Source organism: Wasmannia auropunctata, unplaced genomic scaffold, assembly GCF_000956235.1.
Source record: "Wasmannia auropunctata unplaced genomic scaffold, wasmannia.A_1.0 LD335767.1, whole genome shotgun sequence".
In the NCBI taxonomy this organism is placed as follows: domain Eukaryota; kingdom Metazoa; phylum Arthropoda; class Insecta; order Hymenoptera; family Formicidae; genus Wasmannia; species Wasmannia auropunctata.
The window spans coordinates 89,243-110,528 of record NW_012027123.1 but is presented as its reverse complement, the minus strand read 5'-3'; the positions used below and the strand labels follow the sequence as shown (position 1 = coordinate 110,528).

Here is a 21,286-nt window from a genome sequence, read left to right as displayed (position 1 = left end):
TTATACTTTTTTAAATGATATAAATACATAAAATGCAGCACTTCTTATACTTATTTGTTACGCATCTTCCTTCTAAAGACGTCGAAAATATCTTCTCGATAAAATAAAAATTTTATTTTTTCCTTTCTCACACAAGAATACTCGCATATGGAAACGCAGCGCGTTTCGCGAGCTTTGTAAGTGGCAAATAATTAACCGATTACATTTTATTATAAGTTATATTCTATATTTATAATTGATTTAAAATAATGTTCTTGACATATGTAACAATCGTCCTGGTTGTTAGTACATTTGCTTTTAAGTTATTGCAAATTTTTACATTCGATCTTTTGGATAATGTTTTCATTTTATGTTCTTGATAATTTAAATAAAATTATAACCACATGCTTGTTTGCACGCTTGTCCGATATGGCAAGCATGTAAAATGATTGTTACGATTCGTCCAGGGCACAAAAATTATTAAAATTCTCTATATTCTTTATTAATATTAAAATTTGTCTTACTATTAAATGTAAGAAATCACATGACTGTATGTGTCGTATTATACATATTGTATTATAAAATGAGCTGTCATATTAATAACTAAAATAAAATATTTCAAAAAATATATATTTTTATGGACAGACATTACATATCTTGCGTCTCTTTATTCAGCGTGCTACACGCTGTCTTTACAACTATTTATCATTTAAACTATCAAAACGTTAGTTTGATCGTCAATTATTCAATGTAAAGGTACATACAATAATTATTCAGTGTTCCAGTTTGGCGAATATTTTTTTTATCAGACAATAAATTTATCGGGCATATCTTTAATTTAAGAGAAATAATATATTTACAGGAAAATCAGTTACATATAGTAATTTATATTAATTTATATTATGTATTATAATTTATGTAATACATATTATATTACATATATTAATTTATTTCCTTGTGTAGACTTAATTTCCTAATGACGGTATATTAGTTTCTGCTTTAGAGCGACTTCTTCCGCATTCTGTTTTATCTCTTCTAAAGCTTCATCAAACGTCTTCTCCGATATCGCTACTTTATAGAGAGCTTCTCGCACGTCGTCACTGGTGGCGGTCTTCATTTCATTGATAAGACCGAGTTCGCGCCACATCTTCACGATAAACGTGATAAATCCCGCTTCGTAAGTGCCAAATTCATCATTTTTCCAATCCCACGGTAGCATATAATGATAATTTAGCCAGTAGGACTTCGACAAGAAAAAGACAGAATTGTCGTCGACCGGGAATCTAAAACATCAATGTCAAATGTTAGAATAAAAATAAATTCAATAAATGTAATACAAAGATTACGCTATTTTACAAGAAGATATGATCTAGAAGAAAATCATTAAAAAAAAAGATTATATTAAAAAGTTATATCGAAATTTCATTAATACATGGGTTTTTAAATACTTAATACGTAAAGAATAATTAAAAAGGCCAACAACGAGCAATTTGTTAGGGTTTAAATGTTAGTAAATCTATTACATATACATATAATAAATATAAATTATACGACTATTTAGTCGTATTATTGCTAAAAAATCGCTCGTTGTTGGCCTTCTTAATTTATTTTTGTTCTTGCTTATTACAAGTCAAAAAAAACTTCATTTATTTTTAATATATAAAATTCTATTCTTATTGATAACGACAGAGTTTTATTAATGTCTTAAGAAGTATATAATTAAAAATATATGTCAAAATATTTTATGAAGATTATTATATTCAAATTTTTTTACATTTTTTTACATAATTTTTTTTATTCTATCTCGGAAATTAAAGACAATTTAAGCTTGGAAAAAACATATTGTTTATATTCCATTATTCATGATACTTTTGGAATATTCTCAACTCAACGAGAAATAAATCATCGAATTAATTTTGAATCGACATCGATACGATGATTTCGACAATCAATTCGACACCGATTCGACGTTTCACTGACGGTCATTTCTCACTGGGAAATATTCGGATTACGTTAAGTGCTATTTGCAATGAATGCCATCCTTATATCAATAAGAACAGTACCATGACTCTTCGGTATTTTGAAGAATAGCTTGTAGAAAAGCAAAAGAGTATCAAAAACAGATATTAACTTATCCCCTTTCTTCAGGCCCCAGACCAGCAAGGCGCTGTTCACTAACCAAGAAATATTGGTTGTTATTAGTAATCGCGCAGCGCCAATGACCAAAAATGAATTTGCATATGATTCATTCCAATATACTACAGCCGCGTTAATAGGCAGCAGAAGTCCGAGCACGATGAAGAGTATCCAATAGAACCTATATAACATATATTGTTTTATATTTTATTATTATTCTTTTTTGTATATATTGTAATTAAATAGACTAAAATTTACGTTCTAAAATAGAATTCTCTTAAGTAAAGAAAAATAAAATTAAAAAATATGATACGAAAAGATGTAGCAAATAAAAAATGTGGATAATTAGAGAGTCAAATAATATTAAAAAAGTAGAAACGCAAGTAAACTAAACAATAAGTATAATGACGAAGTAGATAATAATAGAAAATTTATAATCTCATTTCTTTATATAATTCTTTATGTATGAAAAATAAAAATGCACAAGGAAAAATAAAATATTTTATGATATATTTGAATTATATGTAATTGAAAAGACATACTTTCGTTGTGTCCAAATATATCCATCTGAATCAACATCACGCATATCAATGTCCCTCGCGTATGTCTTCAAGTCAGAAGGTGCTGACAAGAGATTACTGATCACGTGAGAGTAAACGAATCCTTTCTTATGATTGTACGGATCTTTCTCGGTGCCGTAATATTTGTGATGCATCCTATGCCAAAATACCCAGTTGTATATCGAACCCTAAGAGCAGACAAATTTAAATATGATTATTTTTATAATTTACATTTTTATCTTTTTATACATGCAAAGTTAAAAATTTATTAAAATACATAAATGCTAGACAACTTCTATCTTAATTATATGGTTTCTTAATATAAATTGCGAAAAGAAAAATTTGTATAGTTGTTTGATTCAATGGTTGATTCAACAATTCTTTAGTTGCACAAAGAAAGGTACAGCTCATTCAACCATCAAATGTCAATCATCAAAATTTTTTAATCAAGAATTAATTAAACCAACTCAATTAAATTATTTTGTTCAAAATACTAGTAGTATTTATTTGTGTTTGCATGCTATTTAGTTATCCAAGTAATATATTTGTTCAAATTCCAAGTATCAAACTAGCTAAACGATGCTGATGAGGATAATAAATAATGTGTATTTTTAATCGGCTGAGTTAAATACGATAAATTTTTGTTGAAACAAAATAGTTTAGTTAAAAAATAGTATTTTGTTTATAATAGTAACAAATTATTTTGTGTCATCGTAGTAACATTTAGTTGAACGTATCGGACTAAATATTTTGGTAAGATGAAACAAATTTTGCGTTTTTCAACAAATTTTTTTTCTCAGTGCACACTTTTCGCATTAAATTTGCGACTAGTCATTATAGTGAATTAACATTTCGCTATTATGTGTTGTGTAATATTCCGAATATGATAATGAACAATGATCTTCGATCTTCATAATAGAGCAATGTCATGCAATGTATAAGTGATGACAATAACTGTGCAATTCATTTGTATAAAAATATCTTGTATTAAATAAAATTATCAAAAATTTTGCGACATTTTTTTTTAAAGGGTGACAACAAAAATGTTAAACCTGCAACGGATATAGATCTGTAGAATGATTTAATAATCAAGATGTATTTTTAATAAATTAATAGTAAGTTAACATAATACTGCCATAATTTTACTATAAAATTTATCTTATTATTATTATTATATTTCGATTATTGATGTAATATTTGTTGAATCATTTATACAGGAACATAATACTGAATATTTAACCAGTGCATAAATCTTTCACTTACCACGCCTGCGATAGTGTGTGCTAACATTATAAAGAGTCTGAGTTGCCATGTCGCAACGAATGTTTGATGTGCATATAATCTGTGAGCACCCGCCGTCAGTCCTATGGAACTGATTGTGACGAGGAAAACAACTGAAATCAAAATATGAGACCATTCATTAAATGAATATCAAAGAAGATAATAGATACATTACAAAAAGTAATGTATCGACAGAAAGTTTATTTGTGGAAAATGTTTAAAGCTTGTATAGGATACTTAAAGATAATCGCAATTTGATGTTAATTTTTTTTGTAAAAAGATTCTAATTTCTGCCTTTATTTACAAAATGAGCTATAATCTTATAGAGAATTTATTCTCTATTTTTATATCATTCTGTTTCTATATTATTTGGGTTTGTAATGATTTGCGATACTCACAGTAGAATACCGTCAGCCATTTTGCTTTGACAAAAAGAAAGTATAATCCGGCGAAACCAAAAGCGTGCAGATAGATATAAAATAGAACGGCGGTCCACTTTATAGATCGTTTCTCTTCGTTGCCGCTTTTGATGGAGCTGTTGCTATTATTTTCTTCCTTGAGTTCCTTCATGTCGATACTACGACTTTAACGTTGATGTAAAAAAAATCAATGTTAATATGAACACTTTTGCAAAGACTCAATTGCCATTTAATAGCGTAGCAAACATATTTGATAATTATGTCTTGTTAAAAGATATTAAGTAGCAAAAAATAGTATAAAATTAATTAATTACGAACAGTTAGAGAATTATAACTTTAAAATGCAAAATATGTTAAACAATTTTACTCCTGATGTATCGGAAAATCGTAAATATATAATAAATGTTTAAAAATTGATTCATAGCGATCTAGAAACTACCTAAAAAACATAGTTAAACTCGGATGACGATAGAATTGTTGAATTTTATTGGGTAAAAGTGAGAGACACTAAAAAATAAATAAAAATAAAATGTAAAATACAAGAAGCATCAAAAGAAACCTTTTTCTAAAAGATAGACCAATCTATTTTACTTACTTTTTGAAACAATATCGCACTGAAACGCGCTTCTGAAAGGTCGGAAAAGAACTACTGGCAAAAATAATGTTGAGGATATTCTGACTGGCCTTACGACCCTATTCAGAATTTCATTACCAACAGAATTAAGTTATACTTTTGCTCGTCATTTCCTGCACATTAGACATTATGTTTGTCAGTCGCGCATATGGGAACACACATCTTAAATAAATTTATCATTATAAACAATTTTTTATTTTTTATCCTCTATTATTTACTGGGCAAGCGTAATCCGCAAAATACAGATTATATACGTGTTCAAAGAATTTATTTACACGTTTTCTTTTTTAAAAAATATTCAATTACTTTAAAAAATACACTCCAAATTGATCAAAAAAAGCTGCATTCAGAAGCACATTTATACTTATATGCGTGGTGTAAAAAGACAAGTATATAACATTGCGCATAATGTCGCTTGAATACAATTTGGGAAAAATTAATTGATGGTTAATTTCTAATAGCAATTTGATAGTTTTCAACATTTTGGGTAAATTTTTGATTGAAATAAAGTGATAATTCATTGCATCTTTGAAATTGTTTCACCTATCTTTTTACATTATGTTTATATAAAATAAATTAGAACTATTAGGGGTTGCGTATATTACAGATACTTGTGCCATTTTAAGACAAACTTTCTTGTTTAAAAGATCATTTTTATTTCGTTTCATTTGTAACTTAAAGCTCTAAGAATCTACCTCCGCCATTGAGGTGGAAATTACTGGTTCACGGGGAATACATATCGTCTACATGAATCTTCGTTTAATTATTGAGCAACTGAAAAACTTTATATGCAAAGCAAGTACTGTTATGTCGTGAATGTACTTTACTTACATAACAGACTAAAATAATTCATTAATCAAATGATGATTGTTTCTACGTTTATGTTTTCTGCGGGATTATCTCATGTGTGTATACGAGATACAAACATAATTGCATAAATTATCGCAATCATGCAGCATTAATAAACGGTTTCGATTAGATTATAAATTAAAATTTTCGTTTTGCTGTTAAAAATCGTACGTCTTTTAAATATTATATTTTTTCGAAGGAAATTGTGTAGTTAGAAAATATATTGAGGCACTTGCGCGAGTATAACTTTAATTATATCTTATATTTGATTGGTTGCGCTTAAATAAGTACTTTAATAATTAAGTGTATTATAATAAGTTTAGCTGCTGCACGCAACGATACACAAATATTTGTTGTACATATGTATTTATAAACAATTATATACTTACAATACGTATTTAACAAAATTCTTGTTATTCCATAATTATTTATACCATATATTATAATTTTCTATATTCTAATCTTGTACATACTTTAACAAATTTCATTGGATAATTTTTGAACTGCAGGTTGCACGGAAAAGTTCTGTGCATTATTATTATATTATTTTGTTAATATTTCAATGTACAGCATTAAATATGAAACATATTTAACACATTATTTAGAATACATATTCAACAATAATAGGATTCGCCTGTGAACAATATAGGAACTGTGTGAGAAAGAATATTTTATATAAAGGCACCATAAATATTACCATTTTATAATATGTTTAAGCTAATTGGTCTACGTAACATTTCGAGATATTAAGATGTAAAGCTTGAAATTAAGCGTAATCATCAAGAATATGAAAAAGATATACATTTTATGAAAATATAAAATAATTTTAGCTTAAAAACGAATTATAATTAATGACAAATTATATGAAGATTCCTGTGTGCTTCAAATTTTGACGAAATATTAATTAAAATTTCATAAAACAACATAAAAAGGATTTGTTGAGAAAATTATCTTAATAGCATGTGATGACTTTATTTTCATCCTTAATTGATTCTTTTAACTGCGCAAATCGTTAACAACAATTTTGAACTGTTTCCAAGTTTTAAAGTTTAAAAGAAAATCAAGAATGCACATAATCTTATCGTATAATGTAATATATCAATAACGGTTTCTCTCATTTAGAATATTGTACATTCACGTTTAATAAAATAAAAATTCATAATTGCATACTTTCATAATTGCAGTTGTACAACTGTAATTATACAAATAATGGTTACATACGAATTATATCGAACGTAGTACGTATATTATATTAAACAGTGGCTTCTCCTGTACCAGACCCTGTAATAGACCCTCGAGTATGCGAAATTTATCGTTCAAGTTGTACGTTGTCACGGTGAAATTTATTATTATCTTATTGCAACAAACAATGTTAACAAATCCCATAAATACAATAAATAAACGGCCAATGTATACATTTTAATTCTACGATAAATTTTATGGATAATTCATGATTGTCATAATTAAAATACTTTAAACAGTTTATTTATTAATCGTTGGCTATATAATGGAAAGCCAACTATATTTTTATCGACTATTTTGCAATTAAAATATCTCTTTAATCCTAACAAAACTACAAACATTTCCCAATAGTATACAGCAATTTGCAAAACTTAAAGTTACAGAGAGTCTTAAATTCCCATGTTACATTAGCTTCAATCTTTGAGAAAAAGACTTCAAATGGTCCGCGTATAATATATATAGGAGATGCTTCTCCTTGACGTATTTTTTTCGATCCATCCGAGAGAATCTGATCGAGACACATTTCCATCTCGAATTTATCAGTCTCACAGCTCGTGATTGTCCATCACATCCAACTCCGCCAGATCTTCCTTCGAGATATCGACATCGCCGTAACCCCATACGTGACTCCCATCGCCACATCGATACGCCCTGCGATGGATCATATCTGGCGAGACGTATTTCCGCTCGTAGGCCCAACCGATTCGCGCGAACGCGTCGATGAAACTGGTGGTCCAATTAAACGGGTTCTCACCCAGCTCGCCGGTCTTGTAGTCCCACGGGAACACATGATGATAGTTGTGATATCCCTCGCCAAGCGATGCGATCGATACTGCGATGTTCTCCACCGGCGAGATGCTCCTACGAGCAAATCGAATTTAAAATATCAAAAGACTGATATCTAGATGAAACGTCTATGATATGTAAACAATTCATCGGATTAAAATAATTGTTTGTTTTTAATCGCTTCGCGTAGCAATGATTTTCGATGGATTGTTCGATTTAGTACATACTTATCGTAAGGTTTCTGCCCCCACATGTGTGCCACACTGTTGACACAGAAGGCTATGTTCAAATTGATGCAGAAGCGAAGATTGAAATTCACCCAGAACGAGATCCATAGCGACTCTGACCAAAAGTAACAAGGAATTCCCACCGGTAATACGATGGTCAGAAGCAGAAATAGAGGTATATACCACCTACGGATAAGTTGATACAAAATTAATTATGTTACGAAGAGATGACACAAATTGAACAATATACAAATGACAATAAAGATGTGATTGAGATATATATTCCACACATTTTTCCTTATATACTCTGGTATACTTCTTTTTTTTAATATTAAGAAAAAGCAAACGATGTGATCGAACAAATACCATAAGCCTCTTGCCTTTTTTGCCACATAACTATGGAATCCGCTTCTAAATCGCTCATATCGACCGCCTTGCGTTTAGCAACGACGTCGGGATGAGGTGTCGTGAAAAGCCATCCCACATGAGCGAAGAAGAAACCTCTCCTCGCGTCATGCGGATCCGCATCGGTTTCACTATATTTATGATGTACCCTGTGATCCAACGCCCATGTGTACACATCCCTCTGCACAAGAAAATTACTGTTAAAAAAATCCTTGACAAAAATCGTTAACTTATTTTTCAATATTTGTGTGTGTACTGTGTGTATATATACGTATACATTCAAAATAAACGTTTGTCCTTAAAATGTCATATTCTTGACTTAATTCCAAGATGATTATTCATTTACCAAAATTTTTTTACCAATGTTTAATTTTCAAGTTAGAGTAAGAAATAGTTAGTCCAACGGCACGTGGGACTTTCGCGATGATCACTTAATACACACGATAGTGCATACATATGCGATTTTTGCATTCACACACACACACACACACACACACACACACACAAAATTACTTTGTAAAGATTTGATGACTATGTGTTGCTGTAGCTTCTTGAGAAAGACGGATGAATTTCCATTTCAATGGACAATGTACAACTCCAAACAAGTATTTATGTTAATGAACTTCCATTCCTTTTAAATCTAATGCAGATATTGTGACATGTTATCACTGACACAGATCGCGATACAGATCAAGTAATTAATCAGTTCTCATTTTTTTATGAAACATATCAACATATTCACGTACAAACTATTCATTCATTTGAAGAAAACGAAAAATCTACTAATGTATCTATCCGTTAAATCATTTTACTATAATAATGATTCGTAATGATCAATCATTATTAGCAAAACACATAACTATCAATTTTTTGTTTTCTTCAAGTAAATGAATAGTGTGTATGTAAATCGAGTTGAATATATTGAATATGTTGAAGTGACACGTTTTTATAAGAAAAGAAGAATTGATTAATTACCTGATCTGTGCGATCTGTGTCAGTAATGTGTAATATCTAAGATCGTAAGATTTAAAAAGAAAGAATGGAAATTTATTAACATAAACACTTGTTTGGAGCTGTATGTACATGGTCCATCAAAATGGAAATTTATTCGTCTTTTTCAAGAAGCTACAACAATATGAGGTCATTGAATCTTTAGAAAACAATTTTGTGTGTGTGTGTGTGTGTGTGTGTGTGTAATTTGCATTAAAGATACATATAGGTAAAAATATATTTTAATACATTTACTTTATATTTTTCGCGTAATAGCGATAATAATATAGTCAACGTCTTATAACAATAGTAATAGAGAAAATTGTTATTATGTAAAGATTTACACACCTGTCCTGTTATCGTGAAGAGGAAGACTAGAAGCAGACGCAAAGGCCATTTCGCTTTGTATGCCTTGTGCGACCATAATCTGTGAACGCCAGCCGTGATACCAAAGCCAGATGTATAAATCGTCACAAATACTGTAAATAAAAGATATATCCATTGAAACATTTTCAGAAGTGTATCTGTATGGTTAAAGCAGAGCAATAACATTGAAATATCTTATCACTTACTTGCCAAATTAGATTTTAATGCAATCTCACTTATTATTTTTATTAAAAAAAAAAAAAAGAAAATTCTTTACACATGATAATTGTAAAATAATTATTAACTCTGTTTTTTATTTTTCTAATTTCTTATTTTTGCTATCTTTCGGCTTATTTAAATCAATTTTTATTTCAAATTCTTATACTCATCTTTTCGTATTTTTAATATTGGTTTCTTACAGAGATAGATAATTACAAAAGCTCGCAAAAGAAAATATATTTTCAAATTATAACAATTGTTTCTTCTTCAATCGCGTTCCTTAAATGCAAGATTGAGACGTTATGTTCGCCGTGTTGCACAGTATAACGTATAACCACGAATGCAGAAATCCGAGACGCGGTATCGTTATCGCGGTTTATCCTTCCGTTTTACGAGATCCAGTGCAAGCAGGTTCGATATGCCGGCTTTAAATCGAATGCAAACACGTGCGTAACCCGTCTCATTATCAGGCTTTTCTCATAAGTGCTATCGTAGCCATAGCAGTGCGTGTTTCTACCCTGCCATTCATTATCCACGGCCAATGCCGCGTGTGTGATTCAATCCGTGGAGTATAGCTTGTAAGTTGTATACTCGGTTGCGTATGACGCGAATTTATTTCAAGCGCCTTGACATTCGCATATGCATGTTAAAGTTTAGAGCCAGCTTTTGCGGCAAGTAATCTCGATTTATATTTATAAGAACATAACACGGTGATAAGAAATTACAAAATTGTAAAAAAAAGTACAGAGAAAACATGACAATAGAAAGTTTAGACAATAAAAAATCTTCACTAACAATATTTGCATTGTTTATAAAAAAAAATATAATTATTATAATCGTTTCTAATCTCCACTATTGACATTTTAATCTCTAGTATAGTAAGGAGAACCTTGTAAGTTGTACATAACAGCTAAGAGATTTATAAATGATCGCGGCGACATAATTTTATTCGAATGAATTGCATGCTCTCATCTATCCATTGCACGCGTGTAGTAAAACGTGTTAAGAAACGACAGATTCGCAGATAGAAGGTAACCCAATGCTCGGTGTAGTATTCAGTCAAGCGTTACAACATCAGAATTACAGCGCTGATATTATTGTGATTAACTCGCAAATGACGCAAAATTACCGACGCGACCTACATTTTTGCACTATCGTAAATCAAAGTTTACTTCCAAGATTCTCATACTTCAAGGATTGTTGTTTCACGGATACGAACAAAGTAATCATAGCATGCAAACAAGTGCTAGAATCATTATAGTTAAATAGAATTGTGAAAATTGGTAAATTGATAAAATAAAAATTAAAAATAAAATTGCGAAAAGTAAAAATTAATTTTGCACGTGTTAAAAGCTTGATTTATACTTCTGTATGATAATATCTGTATGATCTTATGAAGTGATAGAATAAAAAAAAGATCAATTATACTGTAAAATTAAAAATAATATATAATAAATAAAATAATGTCAGTTATTATTCTGTATCATGACAGAAAATAGTTGACTTACAAACTCAAATATTTTAATTAGATTGTCTAATTAAATAAGCATTTGCTGTCTTGTGTACACATATTATGTAAATTTATCTCCATCTATCTGATAAGCGATAACAAGACTATATTCTGGTATTCCAAAGCATACAAAAATGACTTGTTCAAATGCGTACTATACAATCTTAGAGACGTACGAAGAGATGTTTATATCAACGTTATAAAGCTGCACAGGGAGATGTGTAAAAAATATTCTTTTCGCACTAAAGAGTACAAGTCAATATTCCTACTACAATATTAAAATAAAAAATTGATACAATTAAACGAATTAGACTAAACACACATTTAAACACGTGTCAGATAAAGAAATTCGCCTTACCCCATAGGGCTGTAAGCAATTTCGCCTGCGTGAGCACCAAATACAACCCGTACAGAGAGCCGCCGTGTATGAAGATTTGCGCGCCGAGATCGAGCCACTTTATCCTCGGCACGTAATCGATCGCCGACTCATCGTTCTTCTGGATCGTTGCTTCGTGGCCCTTCGCTGTTTCATCGTTCGCCAACTGATTCCGATTCCTCTTCAGCGTCACGTTACAATCCGTTTCCGTCTTGGGACACATCGTCGGCGGAATCCTTTCTTCGTTCGGCGACATTCTCGTCAAGGACGTGTTAGGTTTGAAGACCTTGCAATCGTCTTAGAAACACGTCCCGGGGACAATAGATCCACCGTTGATCCTCCGGCACAATAATTCGATTCAACCGCTACACTGCATTTCGACTAACTTTCACGAGATTGGCCAATACTCGTGATCCGATTAATAGATCGCGATATCGTTGTCCTAAGTCAGGCGAATCTAGATACAATAAACCGAAATTTTAGATCGTTTCATGAAGGATTCTCTAGATTTCTAAAACGTGGACAAATGTACGTGTCGCTTAGTACCTTTTCTTTAAAAAATATTCCACATAAAGCAATTTCAAATTTATCAGAAAATTAACTTCAAGATTTTTAGGACATTTTGTTCATTTCTTTCTTTTGACAATTCTACGTTATTCGAATACGAATATTCTGCGGTAAAAGCGAGGAGATTGCATGTTCTAGCTAGCACATTACATATTGATCGCTGATAACGTCACTCAGTTTACGTCGCGATAAGATTATCTGTTTCTAGGTATTCTCTAAAACTCGTTATTAAAAGAGATCATTTTCTCTGGATTATTTTATCGTTTGGTTTCTTTAATCAAGTGTAAAATAATTAACTTCATTATAGGTTCGCGCACTAATGCAGATTGAAATTCCGTAAACATCAATTTTCAATTACCGACGTTGAAACAGAGTTATCTTAAACTCGCAGAACATCTGGTATGAACTCCAGTGTCCATTTCTGATAATCAACTGGGGACAAGATCGGTAAATGTACCTTTAAAAACGTACGAATTTATGTGAATTATGGCAAGGCTACGTCTCGTTAACATGTTACGTATGCCTCGGTATGTAAATTAGTCTAGCACAATCGCGGAAACATTTTCCACGCTGACTTGACAACGACAGGTGCAATCTGCAAAAATATCCTCGACCTAATACGCCGAGCATTATAACACGTTAGCGAACATATTAACAGTACGCGTCATGTTTTGTTAATCTGAATACTCGAAAATAGATAAGACAAATATTTCTCATAATTTTTATAAATTTTCCGGGTGAAAAGGTATATTAATAATACAGAAAAATGTAAAATGATATGACTATTTAAGCACACATTACACGGAACATTTTGTTTTACATTTTTGTATCTTTGCCAATCAAATGTAATTTAAGAGAGAGAGTTAGCAAAATATTAATAAGCATAATAAAATTCATTCGGAGTATAATTGAAAAGTAATATAAGACAAATTTGTTTTTTTATTTCATTAAGAGAGATCATCAATATGTAAAATTATTTTGCAATGTACATTTTTATTCCGAAACACAATAATTAAAAGCAAAAAAGAAGCTAAATCTCCTGTTAACTAAATGAGAAGATTCAAGAAACATTCTTGACATGCTAATTTGTAAGAAATGATAACAATGCAGTAAAACCGTTTACCGCTAATGCATAAAACGTAGTCGTGCTTTAAGCATGTTAGTAGTAGAATAGTGCTTTACTTGCATTAGTACATTTACACGAATATAGCATATGACAATAAGTTCTCTTTTTTATAGCTTAATTTAAGTAACAAACAGTACCCATTACAGTGTCCAGTATTCATAACTGACATATTTCAAGAAAACTATAATTATAATTTTTTGCATTAATTATAAATAAAAATCTATTTCTTATATTGTCACATTTAAAAAAATATAAGTATAATTTATCATAATTATATCATACAACAACAATAATATATATTTATGCTATTTTTATAATTATATGTATCGAGAGTCGATTCTACTTGATAATTTATCAAGACTTACAAGAATATTAGCTTTTCCTCATATCAGCAAAACATACCAAGAATAAATGATAAGCGCAAAATTTTTCGGCATTTTGATATCTATTGATAATTGACTTTGAACGCCAATGTCAAACTTGGAGGATGACATTTGACAAGAGAACCGACTGATCGATCGACAGACTCCAGCTCGAAAACAATTCGTTACTCGTATCGAGATATCGTACGCAGTTCTATCGTGTGTAGTTGGAAGAAGTACATACATTGCAGCATATTTTTCTAATTAATCTAACAAATAATAATAAATCTGAATAATTTAAATAAAAATAATAGATGCATTGCTGTTGTAAACATACAAAAAATGTATGCAAAAAATTAATTCATTTATTATTTATTACAATATAAGTATTAATATTCATATATAATAATTATATCAAAATGTTATAAATATATCATAATGTTTAATAATGTTTTATTATTTTTCTTTTGGTAAAATTAAAATAGTAATTTTTGCATGATTGTTAATAAAAAAACTTTAAACTATTCTTTAACCGATATGTAAATCTGATCTGAAATTATATCTTGCAAACATTTAAAACAGAGTTTCCTCCTTTTCGCACCTTTCTCATCCACTTCTTCAGTCCCTTTCTTCGCTGACTTGAAATTCGATCGATCAGTGCTCTCGATTACTGGAGAACACGCTTATTGTGTGTTTCATTGCATCGCCGATTCTCGAATACATATGTAAGAGTATTCCGACAGTTGTCACAACCGTACGTTATACGGTACGACTTTAAAAACCTTGATCGACTGATTTTGTCCTTCACTGAGAATACGACAAGATTAAGCAAAACACAATAATGTTTAATTTTAACGGCAAAACATCTCGTAACGAATAAGGCAATTCGCGTTTTATTTTGTGCATTTTATTCTTCAAATGCTAATGGCACTATTTTATGTTATAATAATTTATTTTTAAACATTAATATGTAACCGTATCACTATATGCAAGTCAAATTATATTAATTTATTTAATTTATTGTACGATTTGTATTTATACATCAATTCATTTTCAAAAATTTAAATACAGCAGAGCTGATAAATAATTCATTAATTAGATAAATCGACTGTAGACCCATACAAGCAAATACAGAAGGAAATATTTAAGTGAGTTCTCGATAACGCTTTAAATAGAAACAAGTGAAGTTAAAGACATTGAAAGACGTCATCGAAGATTCCTTAATATCCGGCTCCATTTATTCAAGCTATTTCTCATTAAACTAATGGTGTTTACTCGCATTACTTTTAAGATATTAAGTCAACACGTAGCTAAAGCGAAAAGTTCCAGGATACTTCTTATGATTAAAAGCAAATTAAATCTATAGAGTACAGTACGCTCGCATGCGTATTTGATAAAGATAATACCACATGACGAAAATCGAAATTATTTCTTCTAAACATTTTCTTTATGCATACGTTTTATATGTTATATATTTAATATTTAAAAATTAAAAATAATAGATTAAATGCAATTGGTTAATAACTATTACTTGTTATAAAATTAAATCTTTAGTTAATAACATCAAATATTCCTTAATTTAAACAGGTCAATGAACTAATCGCATCTTCATGTTTTATACATAAAAGCCGAAAGTATTTGCTCAAGGAAGAAAGCATTGTCTCGAATTCAGGCGTTTCGCAGATCAGTTTAATTATGTTGGTGAATGTGTGCGCGGAACCGACACCGAGACACTTTCGGTCCATTCTGAATCTAAAGGTCAATCCACAACTCGTAGGCATGTAAGTTATCTGTATGCCAAAAATATTTCTACGTCCAACCGGTTTCTTTCTGTTGCGTAATACATATTCGCACTCGTAAGTTATCATAGACGATAACATTACGACTCTACATAAATCATTTTATACATTTTTTTAAATCTTTTTATATTATATCTTTCAAAATTTATTAAATTATTTATATCAAATTATGTATTAATTAATCCTCTTGTATTAATGCTCCTCTTAATTAGATAAGTTTAACTTACCTAATTAAGAGAATATAAGATAATTAAGAAAACATAAAGAAAATTCATCTTTTATAAATATAGAAATCAGTTTTAAAAAGATAAATTATTCTATACGTGTACATCTTATATATCTGACATCTAGCATCTCTGTGTTTACAGAATTTTTTTACCGCACTTGCGCTTGATTATTAACAACAAAAAGTGACATTAGCATTTTCAATGAATAATTTTGCGTAGTTTTACATCTAGCAATCAAAATATCATACGTGCATTCAATGCAATTTTGCAAAAATTTGAAAATAAAACAATAGTAGAGAATAAAAAAAGAACGTGCTGTTTACATTCATGTTCGAGCAAGTGACTGGAGCAAAACGTACGTCACCTATATTCTCATGGTCTTCCGATGATGTCATACGTCATAAAATATAATTATCTTAAATCGGAAATGGTAGGTTTTGTCTAAGCGCACTTGTCCAAGCGATAGAAGGTAAACGGAATTTGCTATTATTCTATTTCATTTGTGATTTTTTTAAATTCATGAGTCATGTTTTTTCTTAATTGTTTGCTTTGCCTTCTACTATCTAGTAAACACTTGTTTTTCATCTCTTACGATTGCGATATTAACGATCAAGTACGCACATACGTATGCATACGTCGTAAAGATATAATTGCTAAAAAGATATTGCGTATTTGTGATTACAAAATTCTCATGAGTTACTATGAGATGCTGAGACAGTTGCACATATTAGAAAATATTCTTTAAAGTTTTAACAACGTAAGTATATTTTAAATATACTTTGTAATTTCAAACTGCAGACTAAAAAATGTTAAGATATTATATTTTTCTTACACAATAAATTTTACAATTAATTATTGGCTACAAGTCTATACAAAAACGCGATTAATTTATAATTTAATGTTAAACAAGACTCGTTATTTAATCGGCGAAAGATTGACTCGCTGGATTCAACAGCGAATTATACGATATTTGCTCCTCGACACAATTGCGAACGAAACGCGCGCCACATGCGATCAATATTTTCTCGTTCGCATACACGCCGGTTTCAAATATCGCACTTTCAATCTTCGACAATGATGAACGCACGTATGTACATCATGTATCCGACGTATTTGTCACAACGCATACTTCATTTTCTACTGTTGACCTCCCTTCGTTGCAATTACGTTATTTGCTTAGCTCACTTAATTGTCTGTGAACTACTTCTTGCGTCGTCTCGGGTCGCATATTTACTCGCGTGCACGAAATGTCAATTTTAATTATTTGAGAAAATTAATTTCAGTTAGTTTAAATTATTAATTTCAATTAGTCAAAAACATTGAAATATATATTTGCATTATTTGATTTCGTTTTTATCATTAGAAATTAAATTATGCACATCGCTATTTACTATTATTTTTTCTTATTAAATTAACTATATTGTAATATATATTAGAGAAAATAACGTAACGTCCCCCTAACATCGAAAAAATACGCATTTGTGCTGCACACCCGTTATATCGTCGGAGAAGAGAGAGATGTGCCGTCAGTGGCGCCATGGATCCTAAGTATAGGAGATGGATTTGAGGTTCTCTCATCAATGGAGATAGATAGAAGTTGTTCACGTTCTTTCATCACGATACCATTTTATAGAATTGTATCCATCCGTTCTTAACAAATGGCAACGAATCATCTTGATGGAGTGTTTACAAATCATAAAGTACAATTTTTACAATTTTTCGTTAGTACACATTATACGTTGTAGAAATTTGTTATAATTCAAAAGATTAATTATAATACATGAGTAACAAGATTATTCCGTTTTGTGAGCACTATCTAATTTGCCACATCTTGTCACAGTTAATTAAACATGATTTGTTTACTTTCGTTCACGGATTTCGTAATTTTCATGCTTTCCGCTATACGGAGCGTAATCGATTAAATAAAAATAAAGAATTAAGCATTGCTCGTATTATCGCTTGCAATTTAGAAATTTTCGATAATTGACTCCTGATGCGCATTCTTAAGTGTGATTTTTGAAATAGTCTTACGATTTCATACCTGAGCCCATAAATATATTATCAAATGATAACGAGAATGATACGGCAGTGATACTGATTGATCGCGTCGAAGCCATCGATCTCTCCGTCTCGTGAATGAATTGATTGCACAATGAATCATTACGCGGATTGAACGACATTATAATCGACATGACTCACGGTATCGCCGCCAAAGACAGTCGATCGGCGGCGACGTAACACACGTCTACTACGTAATTGCGAGTTCTAGACCTCTCCTTGGAAAGGTATTCCCGCGCGTAATTGCACTATTATTCCTCTGTTGCAGAAATATTTTTTATTTTTAACTTAACTACCGTAACTCCTTTCAGATAGTGCGAATTGCATCGATAGTTTTACTTCTCAATTTTCTATTTCCCGACATGGGTGCGAGACGCGAAGCGTCTGTATTTTTGTAGTCTAATGAGCTATAAATACATCGTGAAGCATACTGCGATAGTGAACGCGAGTTCTTTCCTGTCGTGGAATTGTAATAATGCAGCTTGATTCTAAGCGCAATAATTTCGTTGGAAAGCCGACGGCAAGGAGCGACCAACTATACAGGGTATGCACAGGGTGTGTCATCGACAAATTTATCTTTGATATCTGTTCCCGTAATCGCGTTATCTCAGCAGCGGCTTTGATCGATTTTATTGCCTTTGATCGCAGCAAAATTAGTAAAATATTATTAGAGTCTTGTTTATGTAACAGGTTGAAAAACGGTTGCGCAATTTTTCAGTTTTTGATTCTGCGTGGTAGGAGTTAAGTAATTTAATGCACCGCGCGAAAGGGAGAAATTACTGACGCAACGAGAATTAATTAAGTGTAATTGCGTAGAGCCACGTTCCCAGATAAACCCTGATCAGGTCATTCAAATTTTATAGTGATTACCAGTGGTAAACATTAATTAATATAAGTAGTCCAATTGCACAATAATTATTATCTTTCATAAAAATTGGCTGTTTAATATAAAAAAAAAATCTCTGTTGAAGTTTCTTGAGTAATGTACGATAATATAAATATAAAACGTGTAACGCGAGAAGAGATAATTTTTTGTGATACTGCGTTCTAGATTATCTCCAACTGTAAATGACTAAATGAGAGAAAGCTCTTTCATATATCTTTCTCATCGCATCTTAAATAGCCCCAATAGTTTTCAATATAATAAAAGTATTATATTCAGATAGTAAAAGTATTGAAAATAATTCCTACTTACTAAATCTGAAGCTTCATGTCAATTAAATTACAAATTAATTCACGTAAACGCGCGCAGTCAATTAAAGTCAAAGACTGCAAGTAGCGGTCATTAGTGTCAATCTAGTGTAGGTGATAGAAATAATTCGATTGATTGTGATCTGGCAAAAGCGAGCAGCCGAGAGACTGAGCGATGGAGAGTAACTCTATCGGTTTCAAGGAAAGAATAATAAATATAAGCTATAATTTTACGATTTTGAATTATTCATTTTATTGAATGCTTAATGATTATTTAAAGCAAGACACCTACGATATGTATCGACTATCAAAGTAGATGGCAATGAATTCCAATTAAAACGTTCAATTTTGGAATGTACTTTAAACTCTATCATATTGGAAATACTCAACGTGAAAATCATTGAAGAAAAACTGTAAGAAAAACAATCTAAATCTATATTATAGTATTCTTATCACAGGCGAGTCACAATAAAATCACGAATAAACGAAAATATATATTCTTTTCAAGATATTTAGGCTTAAATAAAATAAATCAATAATTAGGAATAAAGCCAATATCAGCGGACATCAGATGAAAGTGTGTTTAAAAATATACATTATTAGATAAATACAAAATGTAGATGTTTCAACATTTATTCGAGTCCTCTTCAATACAATAAATAAAGACGGAATGATCAGTAAGTATTCCAGTACATTATTAGTGTCGCAGTAAATGAGGCGTAGTCAAATTGTCATCTTGTCTAAATTCAAACGTCGCAAATTATCGCTTTCTAAGTATTTGACTCTGTTTTTGACTTCACTGCTTCACTAAAGTGTTTTTCCAAACATTTAAAAACGATAATGACGTTTGAATTTGGAAGATGACAATTTGACTACGCCTTATTTAATGTGATACTAATAATGTACTGGAAAACTAACAATTTATTGGTCATTTCGTCTTTATTGCACTGGAAGAGGATTAGAATAAAAGTATAAAAATGTCTACATTTTTGTATTTATCTAATAATATATATTTTTTAATACACTTTCTTTTGGTGCCGGCTTATATCGACTTTTCTACAGTTTAATATCTTTTTTTCTCTAATATGTACGCATAAAAAATAATATAAAATATATTCAAATATGACGATTATATATGTATATTACAGATTTTTTTAAATGTGTGGATAAATTCAGGGTAGGTCGATTCTGACGCGAGAAAAAGTAAATTAAACGCACGTACATTAACGTCTTCGTGACGGGAGTGCATTAAAGCAAAAGCTATAAATTTTAATGAAACCGTGAAGAATCCTATCCCGCGCTTTCATGTGATAATTGTGATCAATATGCGCGAAAAGTATTGTTGCGAAAGATAAGCACCGTCGCGACGATCGGCAATTCATTCTACAATTCACGACGAGCCAATCCATCTGTTCGGAGCATCGTCTTCATTTCATCTGTGCCCGACTGTGTTTAATCGGAATTTATAGTTCACGGTCGAATCGTTCTTCATCCTGCCACTCCTCGTTACCGAGAACTTTTCTATCGCTTGTCTCAACAGCTAGCCGCCGACGTTAGCATAAACGAAATACTTAGAAAAGAATCTGAGGAGAATGTGACGTTGAAATCCGAAACGTAAATGCGATTTGAAACTGTTATATTGTGAAACAATTGTTAAAGGCGTATCGAAAAAAAGGTACGATGATGCATTTATAAAACCTATACTCTGTATAAATTGAATCCTAATATGATAGGCTAGTACATTCGTTTCGCAATTTATGTATTTCCGAGGGATATACATATACCATATCTCGCTAAGACAATGATTAAATTGTAATGATCGAGTATTTTTTAAATTTCAGCACAGAATTTGCATGAATATTAGACGACGGACAAATGCCACTGCTATAAGAGTTCGAGGGTTAAGTATCAATCGTGCGTAACATGCAGGTTTAGGAGGAAGTGCGCATTCATGCGGTGAATCTCGTATTCCAATCC

The 21,286-nt window shown here is 30.9% G+C and overlaps 2 protein-coding genes across 10 annotated transcripts in view; both read right to left on the bottom strand.

Annotated features, from left to right (window-relative positions):
- Window positions 1-858: 858 nt before the first annotated feature.
- Window positions 859-5,073, bottom strand: LOC105456098 (acyl-CoA Delta(11) desaturase-like). The gene is made up of 6 exons (XM_011699896.1): window positions 4,971-5,073; window positions 4,355-4,539; window positions 3,939-4,069; window positions 2,658-2,863; window positions 2,111-2,296; window positions 859-1,262 (listed from the first exon to the last, which is right to left on the bottom strand). The coding sequence occupies exons 2-6, from the start codon at window positions 4,524-4,526 to the stop codon at window positions 953-955; spliced, it is 1,005 nt and encodes a 334-aa protein (XP_011698198.1). The 5' UTR covers window positions 4,527-4,539; window positions 4,971-5,073; the 3' UTR covers window positions 859-952.
- Window positions 5,074-5,641: 568 nt separating this feature from the next.
- The window catches only part of LOC105456095 (acyl-CoA Delta(11) desaturase), a 22,970-nt gene continuing 7,325 nt past the window's right edge, over window positions 5,642-21,286 (bottom strand). For 5 of the 9 annotated variants that reach the window (XM_011699890.1, XM_011699893.1, XM_011699886.1 and 2 more), the window contains 5 exons: window positions 11,962-12,436; window positions 9,857-9,987; window positions 8,494-8,699; window positions 8,114-8,299; window positions 5,642-7,961 (listed from right to left, as the gene is read on the bottom strand). In XM_011699890.1, the coding sequence (XP_011698192.1) occupies window positions 7,646-7,961; window positions 8,114-8,299; window positions 8,494-8,699; window positions 9,857-9,987; window positions 11,962-12,235 (1,113 nt within the window). In that variant the 5' untranslated portion in view covers window positions 12,236-12,436 and the 3' untranslated portion in view covers window positions 5,642-7,645. Of the gene's footprint in view, window positions 7,962-8,113; window positions 8,300-8,493; window positions 8,700-9,856; window positions 9,988-11,961; window positions 12,437-12,525; window positions 12,857-12,904; window positions 13,004-14,037; window positions 14,193-21,286 lie in introns of those variants that run through there. The other 4 variants (XM_011699891.1, XM_011699888.1, XM_011699889.1 and 1 more) reach the window with 4 other exon arrangements.